At 35.6% G+C, this 26,759-nt stretch overlaps 1 protein-coding gene across 3 annotated transcripts in view; it reads right to left on the reverse strand.

The window, feature by feature from the left end:
* The window catches only part of LIPI (lipase I), a 60,773-nt gene that overhangs the window by 19,283 nt on the left and 14,731 nt on the right, over positions 1 to 26,759 (reverse strand). For 2 of the 3 annotated variants that reach the window (XM_044384567.3, XM_057306623.1), the window contains 6 exons: positions 23,107 to 23,492; positions 20,932 to 21,040; positions 18,347 to 18,448; positions 8,973 to 9,062; positions 7,829 to 7,996; positions 6,053 to 6,145 (listed from right to left, as the gene is read on the reverse strand). In XM_044384567.3, the coding sequence (XP_044240502.1) occupies positions 6,053 to 6,145; positions 7,829 to 7,996; positions 8,973 to 9,062; positions 18,347 to 18,448; positions 20,932 to 21,040; positions 23,107 to 23,403 (859 nt within the window). In that variant the 5' untranslated portion in view covers positions 23,404 to 23,492. Of the gene's footprint in view, positions 1 to 6,052; positions 6,146 to 7,828; positions 7,997 to 8,972; positions 9,063 to 18,346; positions 18,449 to 20,931; positions 21,041 to 23,106; positions 23,493 to 26,759 lie in introns of those variants that run through there. The other variant, XM_044384572.2, reaches the window with a different exon arrangement.

Genomic DNA, 26,759 nt, shown 5'->3' on the forward strand with positions numbered 1-26,759 from the left:
GTAAATATGGTGAGCATTGGTTGTAATGATAACACTCAAAATAAATACCAATTGTTAAGTAGCATGTGAAATAAAATACTGCAGAACATAATATGCAAGACAGAAAAGAAAACACAGGTTCAAAGGCTCTATGAGACAAATTGTTGTTGTGATAGAATCAGATAAAATTGGGAATCAAAATGCAATTTTATGCATAAAGCAAAAAGAAGCAAGTCCCCAGGAATATACAAAAATCCTGAACCTTTATACATCTAAGAAATCACAGCCTCGGAATACATAAAGCTAAAATCTAAACAATGTGGCTGCCTGCTTGAAATAAAAGATTTAAACAGTACTCAAATTCCAACATAATAAACAAAATGTCCAGGATGTGACTGAAAATTGCCCATTATACCAAGAACAATGACAACCATAACTTTGGTGAGAAAGGACAATGAAATGATGCCAACACTGAGATGAATCAGACACTGGGATTATCTGACAAGGGTTTCAAAGAAGCCACCATAAAGATGCTTCAAAGTCAGTTAGAGCCTCTTGAAAAAAAGGAATAGAAAGATCTGAGCAAAGAAATAGGAGCTATAAAAGAAAACAAAGTAGAAATTACATAAATGAAAGCTACAGTAAAATATATAAAACTCACTGCATGTGCTTAATGGTAGAGTGGATGATAGAGGATAGAAATCAGTGAATTTGAAGACAGATCAATTGGCCACTCAACCTCAGCCATGGAGAGAAAAAGAGATTGAGGGGAAAAAAATGAACAGGGCCTCGGATACTGTGTGACTATAACAAAGATATTATATGTGTGCTATCATGTCAGGAAGAGAGAAAAGAAAGTAGGGCTAAAGAATATTCAAAGAAATAATAGCCAAGGACTTTCTAAATTTGGTGAAGAAAACAGATATGCAGATTCAAGAAGCTGAGTGAACTTGAAACAGGATAACCTAAACAAATTTCACCAAGTCATATCATAATTAAACTTCAGAAAAAGAAAAACAGAAAAAAAAAAAAAATGAAAGCAGCCTAGGACAAATGACGCATTATCCACAGGAGAACACCAATTTGAGACACAGTGGAATTTTTATCTGAAACTATGGAGGCCAGCATTTTTCAGGCATTATGTGGTATATTTTTTTAACATATATTTTTTAATTTATTTACTTAACAGAGAGAGAGAGCACAAGCAGGGGGAGCAGGAGGCAGAGGAAGACACAGGCTCCCCACTGAGCAAGCAGCCCAATGTGGGACTCGATCCCAGGACCCTGGGATCATGACCTGAGCCGAAGGCAGACGCTTAACCGACTGAGTCACGCAGGCACCCTGTGGCACATTTTTCAAAGGTCAAAAGAAAGAGCTCAACTCTAAACCTTATAGTGAGCAAAACTATCCTTTGAGAATAAAGGATAAACAAAGGCACTCTAAGACAAAGAAAAACTTAAAGAATTTCTTATTAGCAAACTCCATCTCTTAAATATTGTAAGAAGGAATTTCTTCAAACAGAAAGGAATTGAAATCATCTTAATGCATCTAAAACAAAGAGGTAAAAATGGGAAGGGAAGACATCTGCATACATACAATAGATTATCCTTTTCCTCATGAATTTTATATATTTGATAATTGAGACCAAAATTATCACGCAATCTGCTACTCAAGACAATGAGATTTTAAAGTGGAGAATGTAAAGAAACCTAAATGCAAGTCAAGTTCTCGCAACTTCACAGAAAATGCTGATATCAGGAAACTGAAAAATCACATGTGCTATTATAATTGTGGTAGACCTCCCCAAATATGTCCATGTCCTAATCTCTGGAAACTGAATATGTTACCTTAAATGGCAAAGCATAATTAAGATCTCAAATGGAATTAAAATAGCCAATCAGCTGCCCTTAAAATAGGAAGATTATCTGATTTGTCCAAGTGGGAGCAATGCAGTCACAAAGATGGTAATCATAAAGCCTTAAAAGTGGAAGAGGAAGATGGAAGAGAATCATAAAAAGAGGGCTGAAGAGATGCAGTGGGTGTGAGTGAAGACTCAAGCCACCACTGGGGAAGAAGAGGCCACAAGCCAAGGAATGCAGACAACTTCTAGAAGTTCAAAAAGTCAAGGAAACAGTATCTCCCTTGGAGTCCCCCGAAATGCAATCCTGCTGACACCCCGATTTTTGCAGTGACACCTGTGTCAGTCTTCTGACCTACAGGACTATAAAGATACTAGAGTCTTGTGTTTTAAGCCACTAAGTTTGTGGTAATTTGTTGTTAGTGACAGAAAATGAATTCGTATTTTGATGTGAAGAATGGGATGCTCTTGTAACAAATATCTAAAAATGAGGACGAGGTTTTGAAATTGGCAATGAACAGAAGCTGAAAGAATTTTGAGGAGCGTGATAAAAAAACCTAGATTACCTTGAACACATTGTTAGTGGAAATGTAGATGGTAACAACTCTGCTGTTGAGGCTTCAGAAGGAAATGACATGATTATTGGAAACTGGCAGAAAAAGAATACTTGCTATATAGTCACAGAAAGCCCAACAAAATTATGTCCTGAAATTATACGGAAAGCAAAAGTTGTAAATAAACTGGACATCTAGCTAAGGGGATTTTCGTGCTAATGAGGCTTCAAAGTGTGGCCTTGTTTCTTATTGGTGTTTATGGTGAAATGTGAGAGGAAAAATGTAAATTGAGATAAAAGTGTTACACAAAAACAAACCTGGACCCAATGACTTGAAAAATCCTTATCCTATCAAGTTTGCAAAAGATACTAAAACTAAGAGATTTATCGCCAGGAAATCACGCTCTGGAGAAAAATCTAGGAGCATGGCTAGACAACCTTTTGTCTTATATAGATCAAAAAGTCAGAGTATTCAGTAACGCAAAAGGCTCTTTGGAAAGATTAAGTATGTGGTTCTTAGATTCCCTCAGCCATCTCAGCAGAAGCCCAAAATAGAGATAGGATTATCTACAAAAGATATTTGGAAGTACCTCTTGTCTAATGGAATGAATCTCTGACATATATGGACATCTACAAGGTTTTTGACAATGTTATACCATAAACAGTCAGCTTGGACTGAAGGAGACAGAGTACAAAATGAAAGAATGTTGTTGGACCCCCAAAATTTTTTAGGCAAGGAATAGAATGTTAAAACTATTCAGCGGTAAGCATAAGTTACCATTTATACAAAAAAATAGAAATAAAAAAGAAGAAAGAAAGAAGAAAAAAGATGATTCTAAGAAGCTAGAACATGGAGTCATGAACTCACAGAGCAGACCCCAGGAGGAATAAACCACAGGGAATTATTCCCAACCCTTGAAACCAAATGGAATTTGCCCATTGGACTATAAAATTGCTTCAGGCCATTGACTCCATTTTCCTTTCATTTTTTTCCCCTTTTGAACAGGAATGTCTATGACAAGTATACTATGCCTGTCTCACCAACGTATTTTGGGAACAGATAACTTGATTCTTGAGTTTCACAGACTCACAAATGAAGGTAATTGTGCCTATGGGTGGATTCTACCTAGAGTCTTACCCAAATCTGATTTAGATTTAGAATTGAATGATATGATTTAGAACTTTTTATCTGATGACATTAGATGAGATTTTTTACTTTGAGTTAATATTGTAATGAGTTGATGATGTTGGAGACCAACAGAATCTTATTGACAGATATTGAACACTGCATCCAACAAAAACAGAATACATATTTATTTCAAGTGCCTATGAAATATTCACCCAGATAAACTATATCCTGGATTATTACAAAAATTCGACAAATTTAAAAGAATTGAAATTATACAGAATTTGTTTTCTAAACATAATGACTAAAGAATATAATCAATAGTAGAAATCGGTAATAGAAGGACAACAGGAAAATCTCTAAATACATGAAATTAAACAACATGCTTGTGAATAATCCATGGTCAAAAAACCTACAGTAAGAAACAACGCTTTCTTCTAAGATTGGGAATAAGACAAGATGTCTGTCCTCACCATTCTTATTTAATGTAGTACCGGAAGCTCTAGCCACTGAAATAAGTCAAGAAAAAGAAATAAAAGGTGTACAGATTAGAAAGGAAGAAGTAAAAGTTTCTCTCTATTTGTAGATGATATGACTGTTACATAGAAAACTTTAAGAAATCTATTTTAAAAATCCAAGAAATAGGGGCGCCTGGGTGGCACAGAGGTTAAGTGTCTGCCTTCGGCTCAGGGCGTGATCCCGGCGTTATGGGATCGAGCCCCATATCAGGCTCTTCTGCTAGGGGGCTGCTTCTTCCTCTCCCACTCACCCTGCTTGTGTTCCCTCTCTCGCTGGCTGTCTCTATCTCTGTCAAATAAATAAATAAAATCTTTAAAATAAATAAATAAATAAATAAATAAATAAAAATCCAAGAAATAATAAGTGAATTCAGCAAGGCTCCAGGAAACAAGCTCAATACAAAATATTCAATCCTATTTCTACATACCAACAATAGACATAGGGATATAAAATTTTTAAAATATCATTTACCATCACTCAAAAAATTTTAAAAAAATAAATATTTAGGTATACATGTAACAAAAGATACACAGGGCCTATATGCTGAAAATTACAAAATACTGATGAAAGAAATCAAAGAATCAAAGTAAATGTAGAGACATAACATGTCTATGAATCAGAAGACAACATGGTAAAGATGTCAGTTCTCCCCAAATCGATCTATAGGTTTAATGCAATTCCTATCAAACTCCCAGCCAAAGTTTTGTAGACATAGACACCTTATTTTAAATTTTTATTGAAAGGCAAATACCCTAGAATATCTAAAATAACCATGACAAAGAAGAATGAAGAAGAAATAATCATTCTATCTGATATTAAGGCTACAGTATTAGCTATAGTAATTAATAATGTGTGGTATTGGAAAAGGGATAAGCAGATAACTAACAGGACAGAGAATGAAATCTAGACCAAGTAGAAATATGCCTAAACAAAGATATTTAACTGATTTTTGATAAAGGTACAAAAGCATTTCAATAAAGCAAAGATAGCCCTTTCAACAAATGGTGCTAGAGCAAATGGACATCCATTGGCCAAAAAAAAAAAAAAAAAAAAAAAAAAAAACTCAACCTAAACCCCACATATTATACAAAAACTAAATCAATAATGAATTACAGACTTAAATGTAACACATAAAACTATAAAACTTTTAGGAAAAAAATGTGGGAAAAAAGTCTTCAGGACCTAAACTCAGCAAAGAGTTCTTGGACATGAAAAAAAATGTTCTATGAAAAGAAAAATTATAAATTAGATCTCATCAAAAGTAAACACTTTTGCCTTTGCAAAAGCCCTTGTTAGAAGATGAAAAGATAATCAAGTTACAGACTGAGAGAAAATATCTGCAAACCAAGTATCCAACAAAGACTGCTATAAAAATATATGAAGAAAACTTTCAAAACTCAACACTTAAAAAAAAAAATGCAGTTGGTACATGGGCAAAAGACATGAACATACATTTCACCAAAGAGGATATATAGAAAAGATATTCATTATCATAAGCCATCAGGGCAACAAAGATTAAAACCACAATAAGGCATGACTATCCACCTATTAAAATGAATAATTTTTTTTAAATGATGACAACACCAATTGCTAGTAAGAAATCAGAGAAATTGGATCATTCATACTTTGCTGGGAGGATTGCAAAATGGTACAGCACACTGAAAAACACTGTCAATTTCTTACAAGGCTAATTAGCTTCTGACCCAGCAACTCCATTCCTAGGCCTTTATAAAGAAGAAATAAAAACTTAAATTCACATAAAAACTTGTATATAAATATTCATAGCAGCTTTATTCATAACAGCCAAAAACTAAAAATATTCCTGATGTCCTTCAAGAGATGAACAATTAAACAAATAAAAAAAATCAAGTCCTTATTTGAATTTGGCTCTAACAAATTTCAGAGTTCCTTGAAATTTCATGATGGAATTGGAGTGGGTAGGAAGAACATTTTGGAGAAAATATTAATTAGTATATAAAGCCAATCATTTGTTCATTTGTTGAAAACGTTAACTTACCGCAGAATGGACTTGTGCCAGCAGTATCTAAAAACACAGTGGTCTCTTCTCTTCTTACTTTTAAAACATCTTTCCATAGCTCAGCTTGATAACCTAAGATTTGAGAAAGAAAACATTAGAAACTAGATTTCCATCAAATAGCACACAAAGCTTTCAAATCACTAAAGGAACCAAAGAATCAATGCATTATAATAATAATTTATGATTTTTATAACTTAAAAACCACTTTTCAAATAATTTTATATTCTATTCATTCTAATTACATAATAAATCAAATTCAAGACTCACAAACAAATCCCCTCCCTGGAAATCTTATCAGAGCTGAGCATACTCCATATGGCTACAATCGATTTGTAGCAGTTTTTACCATTATTTCATAAATTCAGAATTTTATTTGTATCTCCTTTTAGTAAATTCAGCAGAATAAAATGATTAGATAAAACAAACACAAAATTTAGTTCCATGAGTACAGCTCCCAATTCTCCTACATATATACATTCATACAGATAAACTATGCATGCGTATACATTATAAATGTGTTGTACAGATAGTATCTACATACACTATATATTAGGTATATATTCCAGATACATACATTATTAGTACATTTGAAATATTATCACACTTTATGTATTTGCTTTATGTATTTGTCTGTTCCCACATTGCTACCTCCAAATTCAAAATTTGAGTATAGTAGAAAGAACACTGAGTTGAGAATTAAGAAGTTTAATTCTAGTTCTCACTTGTGTCCTTACATAATCCTTCTGTTCACTGGGTCACAATTTTCTCACTTATATGGAAAAGCAATGAGACCAGAAAAGCAATCCCCAACATGAGATCTGAAGAAAAAAAATCCCACAAGACTTCTTCTGGACAGAAGGGGTTCTATGAGAAAATAGGTCTGGCAAAGCCTGCAGATTGCCTGCCTCTCCTAGCAATTCTCTACACACGTTAGTATAAACCTCCTGCCGAAGAACACTGCAGAAAGCTGTTTAATTCAGCCGTTGTAATTGCCTCCCATTTCATTGAGCCCCTTTGGCTTTGAAACATTTCTAGCAGATCCTGATCATGACACTGATAAGATGTTCTATGCTCATGACATGCTTGGGGTCTGGTAATCTCTTTGGAAAATCCTGAGCAAAAACAGCCTCTGAAATTCTTTCAGCTCTACCGTTCTATTTTTATGTGGATTCTTTTTTCCTCCATAATTTCCCACCGGCAGGCTGTCGTTATCGAAAGTTGCAATACTTAACTGCTCTTGCCAAGCTTTATCGATTTGGAAGGTGTGAACCATGTATGATTCATGCCTACTTGCTAATAGCAAATGAAAAGCTAACTATGGTTTACACCTCTCCACTTGCTCCTAAGACTTTCCATAAAAATAAAAACTTTCAGTGCCACTAAGAATGCACAAGTCTCAAAAAGAAAAAAAAAAAAGCATGCACAGTCTCTTTCTTTAGTGGAAATACAGATGGATGATAGACAGACTCCTTTACAAAGCAAGACCAAGGATCATGGTGAGGTCACCAAATTTGCACACTATATTGAGCACCGTTGGTTAAATTTCATTGAACAGTTGATTAAATTATTTTTACTAAACACCTTAAAAATATTTAGTAGGAAATAAACTATTTTCTCTGGTTGTTCCACAGGTAATTTTTCCATAAAATGCTAACATGTTCGCAAGTAAATATGAAAGCTTCCAATAAAAATACTAACAATTATGTTATTCATTTTCCACAAAAACTTAGAGTAATTAATCACAGTCTCACTTACCTAGCCTAGGGCATGATTTTTCACTGAACTTGTCACAGTCTACACATGAGCCAGCTTTAAAATCTTCATATGAAGGACAAGGAAATGAAATAAAATTGCAGTTTGTTTCCAAGGAGGCCATGAACAAGTAAACTGCTCTCTGGTGGTCGCATTTAATAAATCTAATTCCTTAAGTGTTAAAAACCAAGCAGAAAAACTGTAGATGTATTAAACCAAGTTCAAGTAAATTAGAGAAAAATTAAAGGTTAAGTTCTACTCAATACTATGCACTTGTGAATATTAAAGTGTTGACTACAACGTACAGTTTTATCTCAAGCAATTAAATAAATAGTACCATTAAAAATTTACATTTAGTATGCTTTTACATGAGATTTATAAGAAATTTTTCTGAAGTAATAATTACCACAGGAAAAAAATGTTTAATTTCAATAATTTGACAAACTCTACAAACACAGTGCTACTATACTTAATAACTAAGTGCACATCTTTCCCTTTAACCCTGCACCCCTAACATATCCGATCAATGTCAGAGAGGACTATGAAACCAGGTAACATTAAAGCTTCATCATGTCCCTTTCTTTCCCCAACTCCTCACATCCTTATAACCTTTGGCCAAATTTTTCTAGCTGCAGTGGCCTTTCACTATATGTTACTTAACCACTTGTCACTGTAGACCTCAAAATATTGAATTCCTCGGACTCTGAAGTGAGCCAAATTCCACACCTAGAGCAGCTGCTCGGTTATTTGTGTAACAACCGAGTGCAAGAGATTATGAATCTGTGCTTGTACAATATTAGAGTGATGGTAAAGATTAAATCCTGAGACCAAGCTCATGTTCCGTGATACTTCGGCCATCTGTGCTTCTTCACTGACTTTAGTACTTCTCCTAATGTTTGAAATGATGAAATAAAGCTGTTGAAACTCATGTAATGGATCGCATCATGACCAAATGGGATATCTACTGGCAAGCTTTATGAACTGAGAAAAATCCAATTCAACCATTTTTTGCCAATCACTCTCCTAAATCATGAGCAAGGGTGATCAAAATCTTACCCACAGGTTAAGATGGAAAAAAGTAAAGTAAATTGATTTTCCTTCATCATTTGAATCATATGTAATTCATTCAAAATTACTGTTGGTATACCTGATAAAATGGACTTAGGACAGCCAGGTTGCGTTTTTCCTCCATTTGGATAAAAATCTATATGTCCCAAGGGTTCTTTAATGCCTAAACCTAAGAAGAAAAACACTCAAAAATCTCAAAGTGAATATAATCAGGTCAACAACACTTTTACAAAATAAAATCTCCTATAAATTCCATTGAAAGTGACTCTTAAAATTTGAATTGAAAATAAATGCCATTTTTTAAAAGAGACATTTTTCTGGTAATAATGCCTCAAATTAATTCCTCATGAAAATTATATGTCACTAATTTAACATATTTACCAGTCACCAATTTACTATGAGCCCAGCACAGTTCTTTGTGTTACGAATATATAAGTAAAAAAGAAAAACAGAGCAAAACTCTTTTTTGTAGTGGAAATTACATCTTAGTGGAGGAAGACATAATAAATAATTAAAAATATATTATTGTCAGATAATGATAAGCACTGTAGAGAAAACACAACTAGCATAAGAAAACAGTAAGTGCCTAGTCAGGGTGGTAGGTTGGTTGCACTTTTAAGTAGTTTGGTTAGGGAATTTTCCATTGAGGTGGTAGAGTCACGCAATGATGTGAAGGATGTGAGTGAGACTGAGGCAAGTCGAAAATTATGTGAGTATACCTAAAGTATTCAAAGAAGCCAGGTTAGCAGGTTAGCTCCCTCCAGAGAGCACTGGAGGAAATGAAGCCAAGTCATACAGGACCTTTTAGGCCAGTGTGATGATTTGCTTACACTCTGGCTAAGGCCTAAGACTTGGTACTAGATTCACTAGCTGGAAAAATCTAAATATGCTGCTACAGCTGGAACAAATTGAGCCAGAGTTACATAAATGTGTAGCTATGATTTAAGGGCTTCCGTTTATCTGTGGGTCCTCAGGGCACTGGGGAAGGTGCAAATGCTGGGTCCGTTATTACCAATATGGGAGCTATAACCCAGGGAAGTCATGGGAATGAAAGAGAAGAGCAAACTCAGAATACTCAGGAATGGGATTAGATATGAAAATCCTGCTGCCAAGTCAAGTCACAGTGCTTTGGCTTAGGCACAAGAAATTTCCTACAACATAATAAACTCTTGAAAGTGATCAGCACTATATTTGCATAACAAAGATAAATACTTGGGTCTGACAGTGGGATTAAGATGCAGTGATGGCGCCAATGGACCTCAAAAGAAAGCTGGGGTAGCAATTCTCATATCAGACAGATTGGATTTTAAACTAAAGACCACAGTTAGAGACACAGAAGGGCACTATATTATTTTTAAAGGATGTATCCACAAGTGGATATGACAATTATAAATATCTATGCCCTCAACAGGGAAGCAGCAAGTTACACAAGCCAACTCTTAACCAGAATAAAGAGACATATAGATAAAAATACGTTAATAGTAGGGGACCTCAACACTCCACTACCAGCAACAGAAAGAGCACCAGAGCAGAAAACCAACATAGAAACAAGAGCTTTGAATGCCATACTCGACGAGTTGGACCTCATAGATATATATAGAATACTACACCCCAGAACCAAAGAATACTCATTCTATTCTAATGCCCATGGAACATTCTCAAGAACAGACCATGTTCTGGGACACAAAACAGGTCTCAACCGATACCAAAAGACTGAAATTATCCCCTGCATATTCTCAGACCACAACACTCTGAAATTGGAACTCAACCACAAGGAAAAATTTGGAAGAAACTCAAACACTTGGAGACTAAGAACCATCCTGCTCAGGAATGACTCGATAAACCAGGAAATCAAAAATCAATTTAAACAATTTATGGAGACCAACGAGAATGAAAACACAACGGTCCAAAACTTTTGGGATACTGCAAAGGCAGTCCTAAGGGGGAAATACATAGCCATCAAAGCCTCACTCAAAAGAACAGAAAAATCTAAAATGCAGTTTTTATATTCCCACCTCAAGAAGCTGGAACAGCAACAGAGGGACAGGCCTAATCCACTCACGAGGAAGCAGTTGACCAAGATTAGAGCAGAAATCAATGAATTAGAAACCAGAAGTACAGTAGAGCAGATCAACAGGACTAGAAGCTGGTTCTTTGAGAGAATCAATAAAATTGACAAACCGCTGGCAAGACTTATCCAAAAGAATAGAGAAAGGACCCAAATTAATAAAATTATGAATGAAAAAGGAGAGGTCACGATCAACACCAATGAAATTGGAAGGATTATTAGAAACTTTTATCAACAGCTATATGCCAATAAATTAAGCAATCTGGAAGAGACAGAGGCCTTCCTGGAAACCTATAAACTACCAAGACTGAAACAGGAAGAAATTGATTTTTTAAACAGGCCAATTAATTATGAAGAGATTGAATCAGTGATAAACAACCTTCCAAATAACAAAACTCCAGGCCCGGATGGTTTTCCTGGGGAATTCTACCAAACATTCAAAGAAGAAATAATACCTATTCTCCTAAAGCTATTTCAAAAAATAGAAACAGAAGGAAAGCTACCAAACTCATTCTATGAGGCCAATATTACCTTGATCCACAAACCAGGCAAAGACCCCATCAAAAAGGAGAATTACAGACCAATTTCCCTAATGAATATGGACGCCAAAATCCTCAACAAGATCCTGGCTAACAGAATCCAACAGTACATTAAAAGGATTATCCATCACCACCAAGTGGGATTCATACCTGGGATACAAGCGTGGTTCAACATTCGCAAATCGATCAGCATGATACATCATATCAACAAGAAAAGACTCAGGAACCATATGATCCTCTCAATTTATGCAGAGAAAGCATTTGACAAAATACAGCATCCTTTCCTGATTAAAACCCTTCAGAGTGTAGGGATAGAGGGTACATTCCTCAATCTCATAAAAACCATCTATGAAAAGCCTACAGCAAATATCATTCTCAATGGGGAAAAGCTGGAAAGCCTTTCCCTTAAGATCAGGAACACGACAAGGATGCCCACTCTCACCACTATTATTCAACATAGTACTAGAAGTCCTTGCAACAGCAGTCAGACAACAAAAAGGGATCAAAGGTATCCAAATCGGCAAAGAAGAAGTCAAACTGTCTCTCTTCGCAGATGACATGATACTCTATATGGAAAACCCAAAAGAATCCACTCCCAAACTATTAGAAGTTATAGAGCAATTCAGTAATGTAGCGGGATACAAAATCAATGCTCAGAAATCAGTTGCATTTCTATACACGAAGAATGAGACTGAAGAAAGAGAAATTAGGGAATCCATCCCATTTACAATAGCACCAAAAACCATACGTTACCTTGGAATTAACTTAACCAGAGAGGTAAAGGATCTATATTCTAGAAACTATAAATCACTCTTGAAAGACATTGAGGAAGACAAAAAAAGATGGAAAAATATTCCATGCTCATGGATTGGAAGAATTAACATAGTTAGAATGTCCATGCTATCCAGAGCAATCTACACTTTCAAAGCTATCCCGATCAAAATACCGATGACATTTTTCAAAGAACTGAAACAAATAGTCCTTAAATTTGTATGGAACCAGAAAAGGCTCCGAATAGCCAAGGAACTGTTGAAAAGGAAAAACAAAGTTGGGGGCATCACAATGCCGGATTTCGAGCTGTACTACAAAGCTGTGATCACAAAGACAGCATGGTACTGGCACAAAAACAGACACATAGACCAATGGAACAGAATAGAGAACCCAGAAATGGACCCTCGGCTCTTTGGGCAACTAACATTTGATAAAGCAGGAAAAAACATCCCGTGGGAAAAAGACAGTCTCTTCAATAAATGGTGCCGGGAAAATTGGACAGCTACATGCAAAAGAATGAAACTTGACCAATCTCTCACACCATACACAAAAATAAACTCCAAATGGATGAAAGACCTCGATGTGAGACAGGAATCCATCAAAATCCTAGAGGAGAACATAGGCAGCAACCTCTACGACATCGGCCAGAGCAACCTTTTTTCATGACACATCTCCAAAGGCAAGAGAAACAAAAGATAAAATGAACTTGTGGGACTTCATCAAGATAAAAAGCTTCTGCACAGCCAAGGAAACAGTCAAAAAAACTAAGAGGCAGCCCACGGAATGGGAGAAGATATTTGCAAATGACGCTACAGATAAAAGACTGGTATCCAAGATCTACAAAGAACTTCTCAAACTCAATTCACGAGAAATAAATAAACAAATCAAAAAATGGGCAGAAGATATGGACAGACACTTTTCCAATGAAGACATACAAATGGCTAACAGACACATGAAAAAATGTTCAAAATCATTAGCCATCAGGGAAATTCAAATCAAAACCACACTAAGATACTACCTTACGCCAGTTAGAATGGCAAAAATAGACAAGGCAAGAAACAACAATTGTTGGAGAGGATGTGGAGAAAGGGGATCCTTCTTACATTGTTGGTGGGAGTGCAAATTGGTACAGCCACTCTGGAAAACAGTGTGGAGGTCCCTTAAAAAGTTAAAAATTGAGCTACCCTATGACCCAGCCATTGCACTACTGGGTGTTTACCCCAAAGATACAGATGTAGTGAAGAGAAGGGCCATATGCACCCCAATGTTCATAGCAGCATTGTCAACAATAGCTAAATCGTGGAAGGAACCGAGATGCCCTTCAACAGATGACTGGATTAAGAAGTTGTGGTCCATATATACAATGGAATATTACTCAGATATCAGAAAGAACGAATTCTCAACATTTGCTGCAACATGGACGGCACTGGAGGAGATGATGCTAAGTGAAATAAGTCAAGCAGAGAAAGACAACTATCATATGATTTCTCTCATCTATGGAACATAAGAACTAGGAAGATCGGTAGGGGAAGAAAGGGATAAAGAAAGGGGGGTAATCAGAAGGGGGAATGAAGCATGAGAGATTAAGGACTATAAGAAACAAACTGAGGGCCTCAGAGGCGGGGAGGGGGGGGAATGGGATAGACTGGTGATGGGTAGTAAGGAGGGCACGTATTGCATGGTGCACTTGGTGTTATACGCAACTAATGAATCATCGAACTTTACATCGGAAACCGGGGATGTACTGTATGGTGACTAACATAATATAATAAAAAAACAATAAAAAAAAAAGATGCAGTGATGGGCTTTAGTGATAGTATGTAACAGAACAAGATAACTGCTAGTGAGGTGTTCCAGAGTGAGGATACTGGGCAAGTGCATTATGGGGGAGAGGATTGAGAGCATAAGGAAAGGCAAAGAACAATTCATTAGAACTCCTTAGAATCCAGGGAAGCATGGGAATGATTTGATTGCGACAGTGGTGAGGGTATGCTAGCCAATCCCTCTTTACAGTCCATCATCTGCTTGCATTCTCCTAAATATGATAAAAAAAAAAAAAAGTCCAATTTTTTTTTTTAATTTTGGAGATCTTTACAATTTCCCCATGTCTGAATTCAACATGGAGTTCCAAGACTTAGGGGTTCCAGTTGGAGCCATCATGTTCTCCAGTCTGCCACTAAAGTAGAATCAAGCCAAGAAGACTCCTCAGGAATCAGGGAGAAGCAAAAGACATTTATGTTAACTTACAAGCAGCCTTTGATTCAGGCATGTCTTTTCTTCTTTATCAAACAGAAAGGGCAGAGAGGTTTGGTCTGTTTAGGTCATTCATTCCCTTGGTTTCAAGGAGAGTAGATATGGATTTTTAAATATCCTTGTATTGTAATTTAAAATACACACATACAAACAAGAACATAAATCTAAAGATTAATTCATTATTATAAAGCAAATAGCAACTTAGCTATCACACCCATGTCAAGAAACAGCACCTAAAAACCCCCAGGTCTTGCATAATCACCAGCTTCTCCCTTTCCTTTAAAATTAATAGCATCTTTTAATATAATAAATTTTTTGCTATTCTTTACCTTCCAAGGATGTCTCCCAAAACATTACAGTTTAGATTTGCCCATTTTGGAACTACATATAAATTGACTCACATTTCATGTATGCTTTTGTGTATGGTTTTATTATAAAGTTGCTTTTTTATAATAATCCAAATTGGGTGCGATTCATTATCCATTTTTACATATTGCAGAGTTGGTTTACTAATGTGATGTTTACATAGAATTTTTGCATCCATGGTTATAATAGAGAATGTCCACAAATTTTCTTTTCTTTCTTTTTTTTTTTTTTAAAGATTTTATCTATTTATTTGACAGAGATAGAGACAGCCAGCGAGAGACGGAACACAAGCAGGGGGAGTGGGAGAGGAAGGCTCACAGCGGAGGAGCCCGATGTGGGGCTCGATCCCATAACGCTGGGATCACGCCCTGAGCCGAAGGCAGATGCTCAACCGCTGTGCCACCCAGGCGCCCCTGTCCACAAATTTTCTTTTCTGTAATGTCTATCTCAAGTTTTGGCATTCTTGTGATGGCTTTTTTAAAAGGTTATAAACAGTTTCCTACATTTTATTATTCTCTGAAACCGTTTGTGTAAAAGTGGTCTTACTTTTCCCTTAATTGTTTGGTAGAGATGAAAAATTTGCCTAGGATTTACTTTGTTGGAAGCCTTAAATTACAGTTTCTATTTCATTAATAATTATAGAACTATTCAAATTTTCTTTCTTAATTTGTAAGTTTGGTAAATGTTTTTGCTTTTTCATAAAAAGTTTTCTATTTTATATATCATACCATATAATCATACATTTTCATATTTATTTGCATAATATTATTCATTATCTCATAATATGATCAATTTAATACCTGTAGTATCTATAAAACTATCTTTTTCTATTTATTTTTATTTATTTATATATATATATATTTTTTAAAGATTTTATTTATTTGTCAGAGAGAGAGAGAGCACAAGCAGGAGGAGTGGCAGACAGACAGAGAAGCAGGCTCCCCACTGAGCAAGGAGCCCAGTGTGGAACTTGATCCCAGGACCCTGGGATCATGACCTGAGCCGAAGGCAGACACTTAACTGACTAAGCCACCCAGGTGTCCCCTTATTTTATTTTTTTAAAGATTTTATTTATTTATTTGAGAGAGGGAGAGAGAGATCACGAGTGGGGGAAGAGCAGAGGGAGAGAGAAAAGTAGACTTGAGCAGGGAGCCAGTTGTGGGGCTTGATCCCAGGACCCTGAGACCAGAGCAGAGGGCAGATGCTTAACCGACTGAGCAACCCAGGTGCCCTTTTTTTAATTATTGATATTCATTGTGCCTTCTCTCTTTGTTCTATTTTTTCTCCCCAAGAATATATTAAATTGGAGGGTGATATATAAAGTTGAAGCATTGTATATTCCTTCATTTCATGGAAAGAAGGTAAAAATGGGATATTTTACAAGCCCTATGTAAGGGTTTCAAAAACATTTCCCATACTCTATGCATCAAGAAACCTGCCATAAGAAAAGTGACTCCAAACTACCAGTTTGCTTCCCTGTAATTTTTCTATCTTCTGGATGTTGGATTGTTATTTTTTCCTGAAAACCTAGCAAGGATGTTAGTCCAAATTATCCAATTCACAATTTTAGAAGGCCACATAGCTTTTTAAACATATACAACCGAATATGGACAAAAACTAACGGTAAATAGAAGATACACTCACTGATGAGTATTCAAGGAAAAGGGATCTGCCAGATATATGCTGACCCCAAGTGTCTCACTCAGAAATTCCTTGAGACAGGTCGATATGCAGCCTCAAAATTCTGTGTCCCTCATTTGCGATGGTTGTGAAAAGATCAATCAAAGGTGCCAACAGTGTGGCATCTAGTAGTAAGTTAGATCTGATAGGCTGGGTCATCAAAAGATGTTGAGAGTGAAAGACAATAAAAACAGGTTTTTTTAATTAGGAAAAGCCAAAAATATAAACAAAAATAATAAAAAGTATGAAGTGCTAATTCAAAAGCCATAGGCAAAACTGAAGTTGGGGTTTGAGAAAGAAGAGCTCAGACGAAGAACTGCAGAGCAATTGGGCAGTAGGTGTACTGTGTGCGGGAAAGCTAAGCTGATATAAAGGGATAAAGACAAGGAAGGCCTGAGACATTGAGGTATCACGTTCAAGCTATGAACCTTTGGGCACTAACTCCCTGTGATCCACAAGTGAACTCAGATTCCAAAGGAGCAGAACGATACCCATAGAGGCTCAGCCCCCTGGCATGTAGTCACAGAAGCTGAAAAACTGTCCTCTGTGGCATTTACAGCCTTTGTATCTCTCACAAAGGCATTGGTATGAATCACCACAAGGAAAATTCAGAGGACTATGGGAGCAAATAAATGATCTGGACCAAAGAGAAAAGAAACCTGAGGAAAGGAAATCAGAACAGCCTTAGCATAACTTCCTCCTTTCTCCATGGTGGTGCCATATCCTCCCCATGCCCATAGCCATCGCGCATGTACATTATCAGCTGGTCAGAGCAACAAACTGGTGAAGCGCAGACTCTGGAATCATAAGATTTCAAATTCTGGCTCTGCCACTTGTGACCGTGACCCTAGCTTCCCCATCGATAAAAAGGGGATGATATTTTCTTATCTCATGGGGACTTAGGAAAATGCCATAATTAATTCACAGAAAGCATCTAAAACATTGCCCAAGGTATAGGAAGTGCTCAATCAGTAGTAGTATCATCAATTTCCAATGAGGAAGGGGCTCAGGGCCACGTATATTCTTCCTTGAAAGTATCTGTCCAAAGCACTCTAGCCCAAACTACCAATAGCCCGTTAGACATTTTCAGGAAGATAACTAAAAACAACAGAGAAATTATTTCCCTACCTTTAGGGGAGGGTATTCTCCATCTGTACCTGAAATGCTATGTTCAGTTCTAGTTGATACACAACACAGAGAGAAAGTGAGTAGAGAGAATGGTAACCTAAATACAGCAGGAATGTGAAGCATGTGAGGAAACTGGGATCAGTAGAAGTTGTCAATAGCATGAACAAGATGAAGCATTTTTTTTATCAAGTTTCAATTTTTTTTTTAAGATTTTATTTATTTATTTGACAGAGATAGAGACAGCCAGCGAGAGAGGGAACACAAGCAGGGGGAGTGGGAGAGGAAGAAGCAGGCTCACAGCGGAGGAGCCCGATGTGGGGCTCGATCCCATAATGCCGGGATCACGCCCTGAGCCAAAGGCAGACGCTTAACCGCTGTGCCACCCAGGCGCCCCTCAAGTTTCAATTTTTTAGGATGATATGACAGTCCTTGAAACCTGAAAAAGGTAAGCTGATGGCAAAAAGTGCCATTTGACACCCTAGGACATCATGAACTCCAAGAAATGTCATTTCTGGGAAACAATCATTTTATAATTACAGACTCATCGTCACTTTACCCACTATTCTTTCTCCTTTTATGTTCTCCTCTTCCCCAATGTCTACAGCTTTTCATTTTCAAATAATTAAGCAATAAACCCTGCATTGTTACCATTGGTATCAGAATGGATGACATCCACAAACTTGGCATCGGTGTAATCTAATCTGTCATTAAATGATTTTCCAGAGAATTTTGGCCCAGCAGGGTCAAGACCTGAAATTCAAGAAAGAAACTGTCAATCAATTAATCAATTCCTATTACAGTGTTTATTAGATCATATGTTTGCATTATTATTACATTATAAGCATGTCTATGTAGTTTTACCTTAAACTTGTACAAAAACTAATATTAAGATAAATGAAATTGGATGAATAGCAAATATCTTCATTATTTGAATGATACTTTTTACCAACCGTCAGTTTATCAACAATCTAGTGTTAAGCCACACTTAGAGATGCCTCAACAAAATACTGTACGTTTTATTTTTTTAGCATTTTTTTTAAAGATTTTATTTATTAATTTGACAGAGAGAAACAGCCAGCGAGAGAGGGAACACAAGCAGGGGGAGTGGGAGAGGAAGAAGCAGCTTCCAGCGGAGGAGCCTGATGTGGGGCTCGATCCCAGAACGCTGAGATCACTCCCTGAGCCAAAGGCAGACGCTTAATGACTGCACCACCCAGGCACCCCTATATTTTTAGCATTTTTATTTAAGAAGTACTTAGGGATAAACCAGTAGTAGCTTTATAGTTAATAACAAATAACTACTACAGCCCTGAGGTGGGGGGGATGAATAATATCCTGCTCCTGTCTTGAACCTCATGCCTTACTAGTTCATCCCAGATCTATCTACAATTCGAAAATGATTTTTTAAGTGCCAAATAAAATTTGGGCTGTGGCATAAAACATATTATTATTTTATCATTCATTTTTCACAAAAGTTTCCCATATACACACAGAAAAATGTATCAGACTTCCATGGAATATAGATATTATTTCTGGTGTATTTGAAATTTTATTTATTGTTTTAAGATATTATTTATTGATCTGACAGAGAGAGAGAGAGAGAGCTCAAGCAGGGGGAGCAGCAGAGGGAAAGGGAGAAGCAGACCCTCTGCTGAGCAGGGAGCCCTACATGGGGCTTGATCCTAGGACCCTGGGATCATGAACTGAGCCACCCAGGCACCCCATATTTGAAATTTTAAATAGAAATTCTAGGCTCATGACCTACTGGCATGTGTCAAAAAGGCGAGGGGATGGGAAGGAGGTAAAATTCAACAACTTCAGAACATTTATGCCATGGAAGATACAATCATCTCAAAAAAGGTATTTTAAAAAGTAAAATATAATGTTGCTCATCTCAAGCCCTTCTCCTATCCTGAGTTTACTTAGCCCACTTGACTGAATGAGGCCAAAACTTCTCTTCTCATAAATAATTCTGATATAGACCTACCACATTTGCTGGACTTTTAAACCCTGATGGTTGCTTGGCCAGTGGAGCCAAGCGAACTGGACTAATGTGTGAGTAAACACACTTTAGCATAAAGTAGGATTACTATGGTGGTTGAAACAGAATGGGCTTTGGGTGCTAGAAAGTTTTGTTTAAATCCTGGCTTAGCTTTTAAAAACTTTTTGACTCCCTCCCCCTACATTCATTCAGTTAACCTGTTTTCACATCTGTATAATGGGGATAATATTAAAATTGATCAGAATAAATAAGTATGGTATACTTAAGGTTTGTAGGTATACTTAAGGTTTGTAGAGATCCTATCTATGCAATTCATTCACCTCTCCCCTCCCCCTTTGTTTAACTTAACACTCTATTACTTATTACTTTTATTAACACTTGAAATCATTATAAATCTTCTATGGACACAGATCTCAATAGTCATTAAAAAGCTGAATTGATTGGGGAGGGATACGATCTTTCTATTCTAAAATCACCACCATTACCAGATGGAAGCATGAAAATCTCTGTCAGCATTACTTGGTTACTAGGCTTTCTGGACGCAGGAACTCTGTTAAGAAAATTTGAGGGGTATCAGATCTAGACTCTCTCAAGCTTGGATATCAACTCCTGATTCTCTCTTCTGGAGTTCAAATAAAATTCTTAAAAGAATAGAAATGTGTCGAAGTTTGAAAATTAAGTACAGATTATATATTTAGTTAATACATGAAAAAAGTTTTATATTTATGGGTCATATTTTCCTCTGGATTGTTACAATAATGTGTCCTTAAAATTCACACAGGGTTGCAGAAATTGATCTTCTACCTCCCTTTTCTATAGGAGCACTTCAACTCTGTTAAGAACTAAACAAGAGTGGCGCCTGGGTGACACAGCGGTTAGGCGTCTGCCTTCAGCTCAGGGCGTGATCCCGGCGTTATGGGATCGAGCCCCACATCAGGCTCCTCCACTATGAGCCTGCTTCTTCCTCTCCCACTCCCCCTGCTTGTGTTCCCTCTCTCACTGGCTGTCTCTATCTCTGTCGAATAAATAAATAAAATCTTTAAAAAAAAAAAAAACTAAACAAGAAACAAGACTTTAGAATCTAACTAAAGCAAAGACTAGCATTTGAATATAATACAGAAAAAAAATTGCATCATTTCTACTGCTTAATTATTGTGCCTGATAACTTTTAAATAAAATAACTTCTGATGCTTTAAAGAATGCTAAACACATTTTATCAAAAATATTTTACCTGTTATTCTTCCAAGCTGACCTTGAAATATCTTTCCAACAAATCCACTAATATGAGCCCCTAAGCTTATCCCTATGAAATGAAAATTATCAAGAGACGCTCCATGCTTCTGCAAGTGAAAATGCAATGTTATTATTTTCATTTCAGAAATCGCAAATTATGTCCTGCGCATCAATATTCTAGAATTCATTATTTTTTTCTAGTTTAATACATTTCTGGGAGATGGAGAATGGGATTTTATAATTTGAAAACAACTATATCTTTGTTCAACATTTTCCATAACAGATCTGATTTTTCTCTATACGTTTTTAGTAATACCAGTACATTTTTAAAAACCTTTGTTATCTATTATCTAAACTAGTAGATGCAAAATAATACCTTTAGTTAAAGAATTTTGTTATAATAGTAGTAGACATTATGGGGTACTTTACCTTGAATAAGTGCTTTGTAAATCTCACATTTAATATTCACATTAGTCTTATGAGATATTTACTTTTATCCTATTGTCTCAAACTATTCCTGGCACTTATTAAATGTTGAATAACATGGTTTGATAATGAGTTGCCCAAAGCCACATATACTTATTACTATAAAAGAAAAAGATGGACTTCAAGTCCAGGCCTGTTTAAATCCAAAATATATACTAACCTGCCTTCTTGTTTTTTTCTGATCAGATTGTGTCAAAATCACTAAGAAGACTGACAGAGTGTGAAATGAGAATGCTCATTTCAGAGATGATAAAATGAGACTCATAGATTCCAAGTGTGATCATGGATTCCTAAATCACAAGCTGAAAATCATGGAATCCAATATTCCAAGCTCAAGTTTTGAACACATTTTAGAGCCTTGTAGAAAGATGTGGGACATTTACTGCCAATGAGAAACTAAATCCAGGCTTTCCAGGTAGAAGGTGTTAATTTTCTTCAAATTCCTCAGAGCAATGCCCAGAAACCCAAGGGAGCATCACTCTCAACTTTAGTGTTATTAAGCTTTTTATCTTTTTTCCTAAATATAAAGACTTATGAATGTTTAACATACATATTTCCCACACTTTAAAATACATGTTATTAGAGAAAAGACCACTGCTGTAAGCAAAAATCAATTATGCAGTTTATAGACTCTAAGAACAGATGAATCAATTACCTCCTCTGTCTCTCTCGAGAGATGGTTTGCTTTTGCCCAAATGTGGGGATGTAAAAATTATACTGATCCTGGTTTTATTTAATGATTATTATATGTCAGGCACTGGTCAATAATTAATTTCATTTAATACTTATACAAAATATTGTTATAAAGTTTGGTTATCCCAAATGTATAGATGAGTAAATGAGGCAGAGAGGTTAAGCAATTGCTTAAAGTCACACAGAAGATAAGAGAGAGATTTTGTCGTTGAACTCTTTCAGTCTGACTCCTGACCACTACATGTAAACTGCTTCTTGGCTCTGGTAAGCTTGCCCAATTTCAGAAGAGCCTTGGAAATTCAGCACAACAAAACTCAAAGCAGATTTCAAGCCCAAGAATGTTCCAAATCAGAAATCACCCTTCTTTCTCTCAAGTGCACATCACCACCACATCTCTCTCTAGAAGAGACACTGATCTCCGTATGGGTTGACACAGTAAATGTAGATCATTCAAACTGCAGATGACCTAAAACTGGCCTGAATGTAATTGACTCGCCCCAACCCTGCACCTAAATGCTGGACAAATCTGAATGGTACTAAGACTTGCCTCCAAAGTTGGCAGAAGTCTGCTACTTTTCAAGATGTTTTTCCCTCACTTTGACCAATTCACACTTGCTTAACTATAAACATATTAGCCATACCTTAGAAAAGATATCTAAAGAACCTAATGATTATATAGTTTACCCCCTTGTTCTACATGGAATTACTACCCTAACATCATGTCAGTATAGGTGGAATTAAAAAAAATTAAAATCTTAAAAGATTTTAAGACAAAACATTATAACTGAGTCTTTAAGATTTTTTTTTAATGAGACACTTCATAACGAGGTATGGAATTTATCCATTTACACACATTAAAAACGGCTGTAAATGTTAGCACATCAAAGCAATAATTCCTAATGTGTATAGGAAAAAAGTATTTCTTACTACCACTTTGTGGTATTGCATAAAACACTATATATTGTAAAACATATACAATATATAAAATTCTTACCAAAAGATTCCGAATGTATCCACTCAAACTCATGGCGACTTTTCTGGTGTTTTTAACTGCTCTGTTGTAAAGAAAAGTTGTAGCACCCCGGTTCCAGTCTACTACAATTATATTTATATCGTCTTGATTCAACAAAATCCTTAGGAAGCGCTGAAGCCATGAGGGAGCAGAGCCCGTTGGTCTGTAACCATGAATAAGCCAGACTGTTTTCTTGCTTATATTGAAATTCACATTAAGTGAGTTACTCTGCTCAAACAGTGGCTCAGCACAGTTGAGGTTGTTCCTTGTATACAACATCAAGAAAATCTCCGTTTGGGGAACAAACAAATCTTTGAAGGAATCCTTTATACTTAGCTGAGAGAATTCAAGGCATAATCTTTTATTCTCTGAAATAAGAAAAAAAAAGTTAGTCAAGCTGAGTACTGGGATAGTATTTGATACAATTCCTATGGCCGTAACAAAGAACAGATTTGAACTTGGAGGGAGGATTTTATTTCATAAGTATTTCAACATAAAACTCTGCGTAACTACAATGTTTAATGTGTTGATTATGTAAAAAGGCCCTTTGAACAAGAAGCATCCAAAATTTTTAAATAAAATACAGAAATATGATTGGTTAAAAATTAAGAATTATTTTTTATCTGTACAAAATAGCAATGGTGTCACTTAAATCATTAATATTGTTAGTAAAGGGGCACCTGGGTAGCCCAGTCAGTTAAGCATCTGCCTTCAGCTCAGATCCTGATCTCAGGGTCCAGGGATCTAGCCTTACACCGGGCTCCCTGCTGGGTGGGAGTCTGCTTCTCACTCTCCCTCTGCTCCTCCTCCACTCCCCCTTTCATGCTCCTGCTCTCTCTCTTCTCTCCCTCCCTCTCTCCCTTTTTTTCTCTCTCTCTCAAATAAATAAATGAAATCTTTAAAAAAATACATTGTTAGTAAAGAAAGTATTATGCACACCAATAAAAGTAAATAGATTATGAGCTTTAACAGAAATTTTGCAGGATAATATATATGTATAATAATCATTCAAGAAAACATATTTTATCTAACTAGTGATCAAATATATACAAATCAAAACAATAAGGTATCATTTTCTTCCTATCGAACAAAAAGAAAAAATCATTTTAATACTTAATACTTGTGAAGGAATATGTAACAAATATTCATATACATGGATTCTGAGAGCATAAGTTGATACAACATCCTTTTGAAATTGAAATTATATAGACACATAATCTTAAAAATATGTGTTCTTCCTTATTTTCTTCCTAGGATTTACACTAATGAAATAAATGATTTGTGTTAAGTGTAAAAACATTAATAACAGGCTTATGCATAATTGCACAAAAACTTAAAACATCTTAAATATCACCATATAGTACTTTCATCGATGTGTGTATCCTATGTGTCTGTCTATCTATCTACCTACCTTCCTACCTACCTACCTACCTATGTATCTATCTATCCATCCATTTATCCTAGAGAGAAGTATGGCAGAATGAAATAACTAAGCCAAATCAATAGCAATAGTCATACCTAGGCAGTGAAACAGTGGCTGCTTTTTAATTTTCTTTTTCATAAATTCTCAGAATTGTAATTTCTTTCAAAATTAGCATATAATCCCAATTTTTTAATGAGCATATGCATGTACTATTTTAGGAAGTTTAACTTATTAAAAGATTTGGGGAAACGATTTTGTCCATTTATATCAAAAATTCAAAAAATTGTTAATATAGTTCATGCCAATAATTCTACTTTTAAGAACTTGTCCCAAGAAAATAGTCATTTAAACATATAAAAATGAACTAATATATATTATTTTTGGACTGAAGAAATGGGAGTGATTTAAATGCCCAGAAACAATGATGTGATTAAGTAAACTACAAATATATTTAATAAATATAAATATGTATTACATATACATATATTTAAAACTACAGACATATAATGTGTATTTGATAAATCCATAATAATATGCACAAATTACAATCTACCTTTTAGTTTGGAAAGTATATATGTGATTTTGTCACAATTATTCAGAAGACAAAGGGGGAAGGCAGTGAAGGAGAAGCACAATTAATTCCCAGGTTAACAGATGAGAGATACTCAGACAAGTGAAAACATTGAAACAAACTTCATTTGTCCTAAGTACTAGAGAATGAGGAAGTGGAGAGGAGAAATAAATCAAACCACAGTGCAATATCACTGCTTACTACACTATACAAATTGCATAGGGAATTGTGTACATCCATCTTTCCACCATCTGAAATGCTTCCATCAGCTGAAACTCTGAGAAGGCCAAATGCAATCAGTATATCCAAACTGTTGGTCCACTCCAAGTCAAGGTAGATTTTACCTGGTCCTGGGATGAGTAATGAGGAATAAAGAGTAGTATCCCTCTGATAAAGTAAGGGACAGAAATCACCTGAAACAATCAACAGAGCAATCTATTATCTGTTGCCAGATGTAGAAGTAATTGCAGAAAATTCAATAGCACTCTCATTATAATACAAGAAAAATCGTGTCCTCCCTAGGAGGACATTAACAGAAAATTTGGTAAGGTAAAAAAACAATAGCATAAAATGAAAAGTGGAATAATGAGATACTACAATTCAAGAAAAGAAAAAATGCAATCATAGAATAAAAATTCACATTACATGTGCTAAATCATGGAATGCTCACCTGACAAAAAGAAAGATTTCAATTATGAAGGGAAACATAGATATGGGACAGAAAATGATGATTCAAATTAAAAATCATCATTGTTTTCTTGGGGTGGGAAGGAATTGGAGAGGGAGAGGGTTGCAGTTACAATCACTAAGGAAATAATTGCATTCCAGGGTGTGCAAACTGAAAAGACTCATCACAATATAGAGAAAATCAGTTAATCAGACTCACCAAGAGGCTTCCTAGAAACTAGTTTGGGTTTTGGTGAAAGAGAAAAATATCCTAAAAACATCAAGGCAGAAAATCCATGTTAAAATAGAGGAATGAAGTCATGATGACTTCAGATTTGTCTTCCAAAACAATACATTAGACAGATAAAAGTCCAATGAATGAAAGTTATAAGTGAAAAAGTTTGTGGTCTAATGATTTTATATCCTCCCTAAACTACACCACTCATAAATGACATAATAGAGTTCCTGACATCATCACTGTTAAATAAATGCTAAGTTTACTGAAGATAAGATCCACAGAAACTCATTACAAAAAGATTGAAAGTTTATATGGAAATAGGAAAGACACCAATATAAGTGTATATATTATAAAACTGAGTAAAACATACATGCAATATCAAAAGGCATTCTTATTCAAATGTTTGCTAAGAATATTTAAATATTAGTATAAGTCAATATACTAATAAGATGGGAACATAGGTTAAAAGGAGTATAGAGAAAATAAGTGTGGTACAAAAATTCCTTAACTGGGGGATTCAAAAGATGTCAGTTTTTAAAATTTTAATGAATAGATAAGTGTGGCTTTAAAAAGATATTGAAAACCTTAAATGTTAACCACTGTACTATATAAACAGTACCCATAACTTTGTACACACTAAAAAAAAGGTATAGCAAACAGTGCATATATACAAAAGATAAGAAAATGAAAAAATTAACTATAGAAGTAAAAAACATGAAACAAAATGACACAATTAC

Source organism: Ursus arctos, unplaced genomic scaffold, assembly GCF_023065955.2.
Source record: "Ursus arctos isolate Adak ecotype North America unplaced genomic scaffold, UrsArc2.0 scaffold_4, whole genome shotgun sequence".
Taxonomy (NCBI): Eukaryota; Metazoa; Chordata; class Mammalia; order Carnivora; family Ursidae; genus Ursus; species Ursus arctos.